At 44.4% G+C, this 14,361-nt stretch overlaps 1 protein-coding gene across 2 annotated transcripts in view; it reads right to left on the minus strand.

The window, feature by feature from the left end:
* Positions 1-541: 541 nt before the first annotated feature.
* The window catches only part of ARPC2 (actin related protein 2/3 complex subunit 2), a 31,943-nt gene continuing 18,123 nt past the window's right edge, over positions 542-14,361 (minus strand). For both annotated transcript variants that reach the window (XM_084778330.1, XM_084778331.1), the window contains exons 6-11: positions 12,093-12,279; positions 10,657-10,750; positions 6,730-6,856; positions 5,441-5,541; positions 4,646-4,746; positions 542-988 (exon numbers count right to left, since the gene is read on the minus strand). In XM_084778330.1, coding sequence (XP_084634456.1) covers positions 964-988; positions 4,646-4,746; positions 5,441-5,541; positions 6,730-6,856; positions 10,657-10,750; positions 12,093-12,279 — 635 coding nt within the window. In that variant the 3' untranslated portion in view covers positions 542-963. The remainder of the gene's footprint in view (positions 989-4,645; positions 4,747-5,440; positions 5,542-6,729; positions 6,857-10,656; positions 10,751-12,092; positions 12,280-14,361) is intronic.

Here is a 14,361-nt window from a genome sequence, read left to right on the forward strand (position 1 = left end):
ACACACACACACACACACACACACACACACACACACACTAATATTTAAAGGTGTGTGCCACCAAACCCAGTTTATACGGTGCTGGCGATTGAACCCAGGGCTTCGTGAAAGGTTAGGCAAGCACTCTGTAACTGAAGTCAACCCTATCCCAGGACATTCTAGTTTGCCTGTTACACTGAGGGAGTTTCCCTACTCAGTTAAGTAGCATCAGCAACCAAGATTTACAATGAAGAAAGCTTGTTTAAACAAACAAACAAACAAACAAACAAACAAACAAACAAGGCTTGTTCATCTAATGCCAGAAAACTGAGGCATGAAGATTGCTGAGGATGAAGAGTTTGTGCTACAAAGTGAGACCAATAAAATGAAACCCAAACAAACAAGTTCCCCCACCCCACCCCACCCCACTTTACAGTTTCCAAATCGGCCCTTCCTTCCTCGAGAGAAGCCCCAAATTCTGCTGGCTTGTGTGCTGGGGCAATACAGGCCCTTCCCTCCTCTCTTTTGGACTCGAGGTCCAGAAACCCAGCAAATTCTCCAGTAAGATAGAAAGATTTTCTTTATTAATGACCCCAACCGTATTTCTTTAGATACAGGAGTTTTGAACTCAAATACTTAGAAGAAAACAAGTTAAGACTGCATTACCTTCAACTCATTACCAGTAACATATTGCAAAGCAAACAGCTTGGAAAAGGGTGAAAAGGAAGGGGGTGAGGGAAGGAAAATAAAAGGGAATAAGTTGATCAAGTGGAATTTTTTTTTCTTTTTTAAAATTCTTGGGAACTATGAAGTCCTTGCAAGCACAGCTCGTTTCTGCAGGTTGTTTGCCAAACTCGTACAAAATGGAACCCAGACGAAGAATCCCTTAAGAACCTGGAGAGGCGCGATATGAAGGGCTACGATTATCCAGTAGCAAGCGGTCCAGCCTTCGGTCACCAGAGCTTCCTCCTCAGTTCCCAAGAGTTAGCGGGATGAAAACGTCTTCCCCCTTCAAAAGCAGAGATGGAGAGAAGGATTATTCCAGATGTCATTTCTTTCCACTCTACACTCTAGACTTGGGGTGAATGCCCAAGGGATACCAAACAAGGAGGGAAGGGAGAGTCTTCAAGCAAAGGTGTAGGAGCTATGGGTTTCAGTTGGGACCCACCATTCACAGGATGGCTTCATGACCTTTCTTCCAACTCAGTACTAAATAGCAGCATGCCAAGCCCATAAGGACAGTGGATGCCCCAGTAGATGGGAAAATTGGCTGCAACTTTTAAAAAAATCAGTGTTACGTGGCCCTGGATGGCCTGGAACTAACTATGTACACTGGATCGGCCTCTGCCTCCTGAGTGCCAGGATAAAGGCATGCACCACTGTACCACTTTTCTCTAATTTTCCGATGGGTTCAATGGACCTGAATTTCTGCTCACTGCCATCTACCCAGGTGATGTATTTAGAGAACAATTCCTTAACTTTCAACAGGAGGTAGGAAGTTCAAAGCCACCTTAAAAATCTCAACATCAGCCAGGCATGGTGTTATATGCTTTTAATCCCAGCACTCAGGAGGTAGAGGCAGGTAGATCTTTAAGTTTCAGGCTAAGCAGGGATATATAGTGAGACTCTGTTTTGTTTTGTTTTGGTTTTTTTTTGGTTTTTCGAGACAGGGTCCGCCTGCCTCTGCCTCCTGAGTGCTGAGATTAAAGGCGTGCGCCACCACGCCTGGCACAAGACTCTGTTTTTAAAAACCCAACTTAAAACCCAAAAAACCAAAACCACCACCACCAAAACCAAAAACCTAAGAACAAGAACAACAACAACAACAACAACAACAACAAAAAACCCCAACTTTAGCCAGGTGGTGGTGGTGGCGGTGGGAGCACACGCCTTTAATCCCAGCACTCTGGAGGCAGAGAGGTAGGTGGATTTCTGAGTTCAAGGCCAGCCTGGTCTACAAAGTGAGTCCAGGACATCCAAGGCTACACAGAAATTCTGTCTCAAAAAACCAAAACCAAAACAACAACAAGCCCAACAGCAACCCAACTTCAAAGGCTAAAAACTTTTCTGCTGTCATGTGGTAAGCACACTCTAGCTCATGGAACACTTCCCTGGTTCTGGGGTCCTTTTCTACCCAGTAACTCCCCAGGGGGGCTAATAGACTTACAGAGAGTACCTACCTCAAGGGCATTTGGCAAAATAGCTTGAAACTGAGAACTGAGAACTATGGAAAAGGAGAGTGAAAACCGAGTTTTCCTGCCTACGCCAAATCAAACTACTATTTGATGGCCCCCTCCCCACAAAAAAAGGAGAGGGCTGCGCAGAGCTGATTGACAGGCAGCTTTTAGTTCAGGGTCATGCGTATAACAGGCCCACTTTATTTTACTGTCCACATTTAGCAGAATGGAAGTTTTTGAACAACGAAATTTATTCCTCTAAAGGACTCCTCTTTCCTCAGGCCCCCATCAGGACAGGGATCAATTTCTGCCTTTCTGTACAATTTGGCAGCAACCACCAGGAATACCTGCTGGCCAAAGAACAAGTATCAGGGTGAATGTAGATGATGCAAGCAGTGCCAGGGCTATTGTAACATCCCACCTTTTGACCTGTCTGTCTGATTTTATGGTCTTCCTTTTCTTGCTTTGTATGTAAAGGCCAAAAGTCAGTAATGGGTGTTTTCCTCAATCGGTTTTCACAGTTTATTTTTTGGGACAGGGTCCTACTCCATAGCTCTGGGTGGCCTTGAAATCTCTGAGACAAGCTGGGCAGTACTGTCAACATACCTTTAACCTCAGCAGAGGCAGGTGGATTGCTGAGGTCGAGGGCAGCAGGGGCCGGAGGTTAAGAGCACTGATGGCTTTTCCAGAGATTCAATTCCCAGCAACAACATGGTGGCTCACAACCATAATGTGATCTAATGCCCTATTCTGTTGTGCAGGCAGAGCACTGTATACATAATAAATAAATAAGTTCCAGGACACCCAGGGCTACACAGAGAAACCATGTCTCAAAAAACCAAAAGCCAAACAAGAAACAAACCAAGGGCCTGGAGAGATGGCTCAGAGGTTAAGAGCACTGGCCCTTCTTCCAAAGTCCCCGAGTTCAATTCCCAGCAACCACATGGTGGCTCAAAGCCATCTATGATGAGATCTGGTACCCTCTTCTGGTGGGTAGGCACAGTCAGGCAGAATACTGTATAAATAATACATAAATCTTAAAACAAAACAAACAAATAAACAAACAAAAAAACCCAAAATAAAATACCAAAGGAATCTCTGAGACCATGCCTGGCTCTTTGCCTTATTTTTTGAAGCAAGGTTTCTCACTGAACTTGTAACTCACTGACTGGTTATGCTGGCTGGCCAGAGCGCTCCTACAATCAACCTGTCTCTGTCCCCTCTGTACTAGGCTTACAGGCATGTACCACCATGCCTAGTTTGTATGGGTAATGAGAATCCAAACTCAAGTCCTCATGCTTGAACAGTGAGCACTGAACTAAGCCATCTCCCAGCCCCACTTGTTTGTTTTGCGCTAAGATCTTGCTATTGTTACTCAGGCCACCTCAAACTCCTGAGCTCAATCTATCTTCCTGCTTTAGTCCCCAGCAGCCTTAGCAGCTGGGACCACAGGCTCATAACACAGGCAGAGCAAGTTTCCCTTCCTATCCCAGGCTGGTAGAAAGCACTTTTGTAAAGACAAGGAGGCACTAGGCGACAAGGTCTTAAAAGGGCATGAACAGTGAGTGACTCCTTGGGCATTCTTGTTCACAGCTTTGTACTTTATATATGCTATGCAGGTGCCACACCGTGACATGGCATCTGATGTGATCTCTATACAGAGATCAGATGGAACACCAACCTTTAGGCTGTAGGTAGCAGTGTAGGAAGTCAGAAGACTTCCAGCCATGCACAGGTGCCAGTGACTGAAAGCCCCTCAGTTCAGCTGACCCTTCAAATGGCAATGGAGTCTATCTTGGTACAGTGGCCTCACACACCAGGGAAGGAGCTAGCGGTGTTCTGAATGCCACCCAGACTGGACTCTAGGTCCCACACCAGAATGGCCTTTTGAGCATACAGAGCCACACTGTTTACTGCTCTGCCTGTCATCTTTCTCCCTGACAGAGGGTAGCCTTTGCCCTGTACACTTTTCCTGCTGAGAGGTGAGCAACAGAAAGAACAAATAGGTGCTGGCTCCAGGCATCTTCAAATAACTAAGTATCCTGAAGTGATCGACTCTACTTCTCCAGATATACAGAAGGAAGAGACACACTTTTTAAAGTTTAATCTCAGCACTTGGGAGGCAGAGGCAGGCCAATCGATGTGAGTTCAAGGCCAGCCTGGACTACAAAGAGAGTCCAGGACAGCCAGAGCTGTTACAAAGAGAAACCCTGTCTCAAAAATCCAAAAAAGTTAAAGCCCAAAGAGAACAGTTCCTTACTTAAAAAATAAAAAAGTCCTTGTTTTCCCTAGTTGCCATTCCTGTGGCTCAGAGATTCTGGGAGACTAAAATTCTTCCTGACACCATCAGAAGAGAAGCCCTTAAACTTCACCTTCACTTCGGCAGCTATGCGCTTGGCTCTCCTGGCCTCCACACAGTACTCTTCAGTTACCTGGGGCTTGGGACTTCTTGCTGGGCTCAGAAGGGAAAGGTGGCTCCTCCTACTTACGTGATTGTTTTCATTTCTTTTTTCTCCGCATCTGGGCGTGCACGGTTGAGCACCTTAAGGAAGTCGGACGTTTTTGCTCGCATTCGTGTATGAATATAGGCCTAAGAACAAACACAGGAGGGATTGAAGCAGGCTCATGTTCTAGAAAGAGAGCTTTGCTTTCATTGGGATAAGCTGCAGAGTATGTTGGGGACCATGTAAGGGGACCAGACAGTTAAGCAGCAATACCAGAGTCACTCCTCTATTACAGGCAAGATGAGGGGTAGGGAGAGAGACACTGCTCCCTTACTGTGCTAGTGGTTAACAAGCTGGTGCTTTGAGCATGCTGGGCATGTGCTCTACCACTGAGCTACACTTCTGGTCCAAGAGCTGATTTCTTAAGGGCTCCAGAACTTTTTTTTTCTCTCCCCAAGACAGGGTTTCTGTGTGTAGCCTTGGCTGTCCTGGACTCATTTTGTAAACCAGGCTGGCCTCAAACACACAACGATCCACCTACCTCTGCCTCCCAAGTGCTGGGATAAAGGCGTGTGCCACCACACCTGGCTGAACTTGTGCATGTGCCTGCATGAGTGTGTGTGTGCGCATGTGTGGTATATGGAGGCCAGAAAAGAGCATCTGGTCTCTGGGAACTGGAATTACATATAGTTGTGAGTGGACACGTGGGCCCTGGGAACTGAACCTGGGTCCTCTGGAAGTGCAGTAAGGACTCTTAACTGCTGAGCTATCTCCCCAACCCCATGCAGAAGTGTCTACAGAGAGTTATCAACAGCATGTAGAGATGCTGGTGCCTCTCACCTTGGAGCACTTAATATGGTAGTGCAGATAGTCCCGGAACGTGTGGATCAGGTTGATGGTGTTGTCTCGAGCAGCAGCATTGGTGTGGCGAGGGAATAGCACTAAGGCAGGGGAAGAAAACAAGGCGTTAGCAGTGGCATGTGTGCTGCCCCCACAGACAACACAATCAATTGAGTGCAAATAGGGACGCTCATGGCACAGGAAATGAGTATGACCCTGGGCCCTCACTCCAAATGTGGATACCATACTGAACTCTATACTTCAGGTTTAGGAACAAAGTGTTTGTCCTGGGTCCTTGGCGCCAAAGCAGAAACTATCAGAAAATCTAGGTTCCGAAGAAAACTCTCTCCTGACCATGAAAAGCAAACCCAAGGCAGGCCTGGCAGGACAAGCCACTCTTCACCCACAAGCCTGCACACACGTCTCAGACGTCTGCACTGGGGCAGACCTGCCTCTGGGCTCCTGTTCTTTCTGTACTTGTTTTACTAAAACCAAGAGCCCTGAGCTCTATCAACTGTGCTGAAAAGAATGGCTGATAAGAAAGGCAAAACTCTGGTTTTCAGTTTACCTGGGTTTGAAGAAAAAAAGAAAAGTGAACATCAGCTAGGAAATGCACTCCATTGCATGCTTACCACGATTTCTATACCACAGACAAAGAAAGAAATGCTGTCAACAAAACTGACATGCCATCAACTGTTAGCTGCATCTCAGCTTCATGAATCATGTGGGAGGAAAATGTATTCACCAGTAACAAACAGCTACACTCTTGGCTCAAAGACGAATTAAAGGAGACATTCTTGCAGTGTGGAAATGAGCCATCAGTTGTCATGATCAGACAGCTCATGAGGCATGGCGCAGTGAAGCTTGGTAAAGAAGACTCGGCAAACCACAGCTGAGCTCAGGCAATAGGAGCAAAACTCCAAGCGTTGCCACATGACAGAGAACTCTATTCTGCTGCTAAGCAACACTGGCATGGCTCGCCCCTAACTCCTCACGTCAGAGGTTACCTTTTCCCTTACCATTTAAGAAAAACAGAAACAGGAAATGATTCTTGCAGCAAAATAGCAGCCAGCTTGCTTTGTAATTAGTGCTCTGATAACCCTGTCACAGCTTACAGGAGACAACACAAGCATGCTGCTGGTCTGCTTCTGCCCACTAAAGAAGTAATTTCAGGCTGTACAGATTCAGGCATTCTGCCACGAGAATCCAAGGCAACTCCACTTTGCTGATGAACCCAGGGCAGGTGTGCAGGCAAGCACTCTACCACTCAACTACCTCTCCAGCCTCACCGAAGGTGATGTAGCCAATGTTGTCACCCACGGCAGCATCTGTGTCTTTCAGCTCTAGAGGAGGTTCCCTGTGGCTAAAGAGGACTTGGGGGGCTGTGTGGCTGGCTCTTCGTCCTTCTTTGAACTCCTGTGGAGATATAGCAAGAGAACTTTATATGAGATAAGTAGCACTTTACCCACACTATGTGCTCAGACCTTTGTAGTCCTTCTGATTAGCAGGTAACTAAAAACGAACTGTTCAGCTGCAGCTAGTAGCAGTGCACTTCAGAGTCAAAGAGAAGACAACTGAGCACCGAACAAGCCAGACCTTCAGACTGTGATACAAAGTAACTGCAACACAACACTTTTCTCTCTTCTCTTATTTTGGACTAACATGGCAAGAGGATCAGCTTGAGTTCAAGGCCAGGCTGGGCTACACAGGAAGTACCACACCAGTCAGGGCAGAGTGGGAGGACTGCTTCAGAAAACGAAACAAAAAGAGGAAGCATCAGTCTGTAACATACTGGTTAAAGTTGAGACAAGCACTGCAGCTAGTTACTACTCTCTCGTGTACAACACGGAAAAGGTTCTTTTTTATTTCCTAAAGGAAATCGTTAACATTTCATGGTAACTAGGACCCAGGCTTTAGCTGGAGTTTTAAATTCTATACATCAGAGAAAGCTCTTTACAAATTGACCGATTTCTCATGGCTCTCTTGGTTCTCACTTCTTTGCTTCTCCTTATGCCCCTCTGCCCTCTCACCCCCTTTTTGAGACAGAGCTTCATGCAGTGAGGCTGATTTTAAACTAAGTAGCAGCTGGGTGTGGTGGCACACATCTTTAATCCCAGCACTCGGGAGGCAGAGGCAGGTGGATCACTGTGAGTTCAAGGCCAGACTGGTCTACAAAGCGAGTCCAGGACAGCCAAAGCTGTCTCGAAAAACCAAAACAACAAAAACCCAAAACAATCTCTAAAGCAATATTAACCCCTTCCTTTAGGGGTGAAAGATGACAGAAAGGATGAAGCTCAATTGCCTTGCTTCCTGCTATGACAATAATAGACTAAACTTCTGAACTGTAAGCCAGCCCAAAAGAAATGTTTTCTTTTATAAGAGTTGCTATGTTCATGGTGTTTCTTCACAGCAATAGAAACCCTAATTAATTTGTCCTGGGGATAAATTGCTTATAAAAAAGGGAGCATCTTAAATCAGGGTGTAAGTCAAGCTGGGCTTAGTGGTACACAGTAACATCAGAACTTAGGAGACCAAGGCAGGAGGATCACAAGTTACTGGTAAGCCTAGGCTACATAGTGGCCAGTCTAAGGAAACAGATGTGCTCATCTGAGCAGCACATGGCCCATATACATTCTTACTGGGCCCACTGAAACACAGTGAGTGTATGCCTAACACAAGCATCTGCCAGACGTGGTGGCAGACCCCTAATCCCAGCACATGTGAGGCAAGGGAAGGGGACTGCTCCCAGTGTGAAGACAGCCTGGTAAACACCGAGCTCTGGGCTAGCCTGGGCTACATGGTGAGAGGCTGACTGTTTAAAAAAAAAAAAAAAGGAAAAAAGCAAAGCAAAACAAAACTGCCTTTCCCTGGACTCAGGAAAGCTCTTAGCTCTTGGTCTCTGTAGTTACTCAAAGCAAATTCCCCTAGCCTCTGACCTGAGGAGGGTGGTCGAGGAGGTGGACTTGTGACTCCCACATGGCACATGGCACATAGGTGCATGATCAGGGAACAGCCATCAACTAGAAATACTGGAAATACAAAACCCAACACCCAGAAACACGACAGCAAGTTCACGTTTAGGTGAGCTTCTTGCCAGGTGCATTTTGAAGGAGGGGTCTAAATTCATATCCTACCCCCAACACACACGCACACACACACAGGCACACACACCAAAAAACCAAAACTTTACAAAGTCCTATAGAGCAAATCTGGAGTAAATTCTAGGAGATAAGATTTGTTTAAAATATAAAAATAAACTGGAATATGTCTGGAACAAAGTGGAACAAGACTTTTAAACAATTAAACACACACAAACCCCACAAACCAGCCAAATCTAAATATACTTCATAGTTTTTAAAATTAGTTTGCTAGCCTAGATTTAGCCCAAGGTCTTAACAAATACACCTAGTTCCCATTTCTTCTGCAGGAAAGCACTACAAAATGTCTGTCTAGGGGCTTTCAAGAGTCACATATGCAGACCTTCTTCCCCTTCACGAAGCCCAGCACTATCACGTGCCAAAGTGCAGGTAGTCCACCTTTCCTGCACAGGGACTCCCAAACTACAGTTTCTGGTTAGTTAGTCCCAGTGCTCGGCCATTTCCCCTCCAGGCAGAAGGCGGCTCAAACACAAGCCTCACTGTGGTAAGAAGACAACTGCCTTTCAGGTTGATTTGGGAAGAAAAAAAGATTCTGCTTCAAAATTTTCTTTGAAAGAAAAAAAAAAAAAAGAGGCAAGGTAGCCTAGACTTTTTTTTTTTTTTTTTTTTTTTTTTTTTTTTTTTGCGAGACAGGGTTTCTCTGTGTAGCCTTGGCTGTTCTGGACTCTCTTTGTAGACCAGGCTGGTCTCGAACTCATAGCGATCCGCCTGCCTCTGCCTCCCTAGTGCTGGGATTAAAGGGGTGCGCCACCATGCCCGGCTAGCCTAGGCCATCTTGCAGCAATCCTCCTGCCTCAGGCTTCTAAGTGGTTGGATTATAGGCTGAACCACAAGCCTGGCTGCTTCAGAATTTAAAAACAAAATAATACTCACCATTCTGTGAAGGATAGGTCAATGTATTAAAACTGTATATCAAACATTGAATGTTGACCCACCTCAGAAAGCAGTGCCTGAATATCTATCTCCTGTTCAATGAGTTCTCGTGACTGGCCAACAGATAAAATGACACTACCACAACAGGTCTATAATATCCTGAGTCCCACTGCATTTGTCCCAATGACAAAATGTTCTTCTAAATCCTATTACTCTTCCCAGCACGAGGCAATCTGTACGGTGATTCATTTAAACTGTGGCATGACTCTCCTGTCAGTCAGGACACACCACCATCTACTGTGTGTTGTCCTACACTGGAATTCATTACTGGCCATTCTGAAAAGACATGGAACCTAAACCAAGCCAAGAGTAGACCTTGCTACAAAACTGAGTAAACACAAGAGATTAGGAAAGAGACCACACTTTAGAACAAGGACTCCATCACAAGAAAGAAGGATAGATAGTTAATAGTCAAAATTAATTGTGCCTCTTGCCTTGTCCTGCAAAAGGCCAGAACCATTAATAAGGAACCATCAACAAGGAAGAGAACACTCATGTACATTTGATGGGAGCTATGCTGGTTATTTTTGTCACCCTGCAGAAACCTAGACATATCTGAAAAGAGGGAACTTCTACCAAGGAAGTGCCTTCATTAGATTGTGCTGTCGGCATGTCTGTGGGGCATTCTCCCGATTAATTACTGATGTGTGAGGACCCAGCTTACCATGCAGGATGCCACCCCTGGGCAGGCTGAGCAAATCATGGGGACAAGCCAGAAAGCAGTATTCCTGCTTGATTTCTGTTTCAAGGGCTTTGAGCTCTTACTGGAACCTCCATCAGTGATGAACTGTGACCTGGAAGTCTAAGGTGAAATAAGCCTTTTCCTTCCAACTTGCTTTTGGCCATAGTGTTTTATCATAGCAAGAAGCAACAGTTGTTCATTTCATTTTCAGGTTTCAACACTAAGAGAACTGTTGTCTTTTCTATGCTATGGATTATATGTATGTTGCTCTGCCCCTGTTACCATCTGTCCAGGTACTGAGGACTGAACCAGGGACCTTGTACATATTAGGCAAATGCCTTACCATTGAGTTACAAGCCCAGCCCATATGGTGGCTATGTACACATGTGTGTAAAATTTAAGTCCCTACAGCACAATTTCCCCTGAAGATTTTGGCTCCATACCTGCATGAACACCTTTCCGATGACCACATCGTCGTCATCCTTAAACACGGTGCTGAAGACTACTGTGACTCTGTCTTTTTTAGATTCAACATACCTGAGGGCATAAAACTCAGGAGTTAAGTACAGCGTCAGAAGATTCTGTTACTAACTTCATCTACAAGTGAAGTAGAAGGGTAAAGTCCAAATTCTCTTAACTCAATAAAACACAGGTGTGGCCAAGAGTGGGCCTTGTAGTCAAGAAAGTCAGGGCAATAAATGCATTCCTAAGAAGTAGAATTAGCAAAAGTAGCCTTTTAAATCTTGTATATAAAGTATAACACAGGACTTTAAGTTAGTGATTATTAGAATGTCATTTATTTAAAAATTACACAGGATCCATATATACGTATGAATTCATATACTTCATGCACTTAAGGGCTACATACAGTAACAGCATCTATGCTCAGCCTCTGGAGACGGATTATGTGGGCCATCTTTTTAAATAAAAAAATCATGTGTTTATTTAATTTAATGTGTGTGTGTACCTGTGCACATGTGTGCCTGATTGGAATTGGAGTAACAGACAGTTGTAGTTGCCATGTGGATACTCATGGCACTCAAACGGAACTCAAATCCCCTGGAAAAGCAGTAAGTACTCTGCAGGGCTGAGGTTATCTCCTCAGCTCAAGGCAAACTCGTTTAAATAAGAGAACTCAGTAAAGTAGTACTTTGGGTCCACAGAGATGGCTCAGTGGTTAAGAGCACTGGTTGAGCAAGGTACAGTGAGTGATATATGCCTGTAATACCAGCACTCTGGGAGGCAGAGGTCTAGGCCAGCCTGGTCTACAAAGTGAGATCAGGACAGCCAAGGCGAAACAGAGAAACCCTGTCTCAGGAAAAAACAAAACAAAACAAAACAACAACAACAAAAACACTGGTGGCTGTACCAGAAGAGTTCAATTCCCATTCTACAAGGCAGCTCACAACAATAAAATACCAAAACACATAAAATTAAAAAAATAAAAATTAAAGTAGTGACTTAAAGGAAAGCACAGGATTTTCTTTTCATCTTTTGTCAACTTTAGATGCTTAGAGAAGTGGTCTGCTTTCTTTCCTTTTCTTTTTTTTTGTTTTTGTTGTTGTTTTTGTTTTTTGTTTTTTTGAGACAGGGTTTCTCTGTGTAGCCTTGGATGTCCTGGACTCATTTTGTAGACCAGGCTGGCCTTGAACTCAGAAATCTGCCTGCCTCTGCCTCCCTGAGTGCTGGGATCACAGGCGTGCGCCACCATATCTGGCTTGTGGTCTACTTTCGTACCATTTACCTCCCAGATTAAGAATTCTTTAAGAATTTCAAAAGGGTCCATGTAAGTTTAAGGTTTGATCACACTGTATTTCTTTCAGTAAGCACCTTGTGAGACAGCCACCCTCAGGCTTGAGGAGCAAAAGTTCATACTTACATGGTCTCATCATCCCTATAATGGATAACTGCTCTGTTCTCTCCTTCCTTGCCTTCTTCTTGGAATTGAAAGTATTTCTCAAAGACAGAGGCAAAACAGTTTCGCTTCAACATGCCAGCCTGATGCACAATAGAATCCTTGGATGCAGGCAGATTTTCAAGGTCATATAGCAAAGAAACATTGTATCCTTGTGGGAAGAAATAAACCACCCATCAGTTATATTAAAAAACCAAGCAACAAAAACCAAATTGAACCCATCTCTCCCAAGTAAGCATAGTGTAGAGGCAATTTCCCATCTCTATCCCATACCACAGTATGTAATTGATAGGCAGTATCAAAGATGAACAGTTCCAAGTACGTAATGGGAGTCACAGTCTGCAACTCCAATTAGACCTTTAGGTCCTAGAGGCAGCTGTGAAGGAGGGCTGTATGACTCTAAGCTGTACACGTATGTATTTTCTCCAATTGTTTAATACACACCCACATGGTCAGCAGGCAGAAGCTTCCTAGGAATAAAATATGCACACGCACCTCCACTCCAGTGAGGAGGAGGCAGAGTAGAAAAACCGTTTCTCACATACATACTTCCCCAATACTGTCTATCACAATAACTGTAAATTTCCAGTGTTTTCAGAATTCTTCATTTGACCCCCATGCCTTTCTTTGAAAAAGTCAGGACAGATAAGCTTATCCCCATTTAGACCAAAAAAGTGCTTCAGAGAAGCAGGGACTTGAGGATACAGCACAATATATAGGTATGTAGGCATATGTAGGCTACTTTGTTTTGAAGTGAACAGACATTTCGGCCTCACTGTGTGACCTCGGAAAACTGCCCAACCTCTACAATGTCCTCATCTGTGGGGGTAAAGGGGAGGGGAGGTGTCCTGGGGTAGTGGTAGAGGAAGATGTAGTTAGTAGAGGGGAGAGAGTGCTGTGAGAACTAAGCTAGGCACAAGTACAGTATTTCAGTCAGGCATGGTGATACAGGTCTGTAATACCAGCCAGTACTCAAGAGACTGAGGCAGGTGTCTTTTGAGTTCCAGGACAGCCTGGGCTACATAGCAGAACTCTAAGACATCCATAGAGTTTATGGACAAGGCCACCAAAAAGTGGTGTAGAACAGGGGCTGAGAATCATGTCTACTGACCCCTAAGAGACCTTGCCTTTTTCTACCCCATGAGTGCCAGGAAAGGGCTAATCAAGTCATTAATGGTACTTCAAAGTCTAGACACATTTTCCCAAGAATACCTTTAAACCGCTGGGGATCATTTAAAACAGTAACTGACGGGAATATAGTACCAGAACCACATGGACCTCATATCCCCAAATACCTCTAACTTAAAAAAGAAATTATTTTTATTTATTACACAGTGTTCTGTACTGCATGTATGCCTGCACACCCAGAAGAGGGACCAGATCTCATTATAGATGGTTATGAGCCACTATATGGTTGCTGGGAATTGAACTCAGGACCTTTGGAAGAGCAGCTGGTGCTCTAAACCACTGAGCCATCTCTCCAGCCCAATACCTCTAACTTTTATATTATTTATTATTAATAAAATTATTACTTGGGCCCTATTTCCCCTATCTACTTCACTGAGAGCACAGGCTGTTTAAATCTTCATTCTAACTAATGCTTTGCCCATTTTTGTCATGTAAACATTAAAACCAGTAATAATCACTACTCAATTTGGGAGAATTTTTTAAAAAAATTAAAAAACAAACAAGAAGTTGAGGTTTACTGTTTCTCAGGGTCCACACAAAAGCAAAGTATAGCCAATGTTTGACCTCACTCAGGACTTCAGATAGGAACAGAACACACAGAGGATTCAAAGTAACAATCGCGGGCCAGCAGGATGGCTGAGGGTAAAGTGCTTGCCATATAAGCCCTGTGCTGACCTCAGTTCATCCCAGAATGTATGTGCAGTGAAAGGAGAGAACTGACAATAAGCTGTCCTCTGACTTCCATAAGCACATTCTCCAGCCATACATATATACATAGTAGTGCTTTTTTTGGTGGGGGAGAGGGGTTGAGACAGGATTTCTTTACATAGCCCTGGCTGTCCAGAACTAGCTCTGTAGACCAGGCTGGCCCTGAACTCAAGTAGATCTGCCTATTTTCTGCCTCCTGTGGTGTGATTAAAGTGCTGGGATTAAGGGCATATGCTGCCATCTCTTGAATAATACTTTTTAAAATTTAAAAAACAAAACAAAATAAAAACCATCAAATATGTGGCTGTGCTTTTAAAACTGCCTAAATAAGCTGGCA

Source organism: Acomys minous, assembly GCF_964271855.1.
Source record: "Acomys minous genome assembly, chromosome: 4".
In the NCBI taxonomy this organism is placed as follows: Eukaryota; Metazoa; Chordata; class Mammalia; order Rodentia; family Muridae; genus Acomys; species Acomys minous.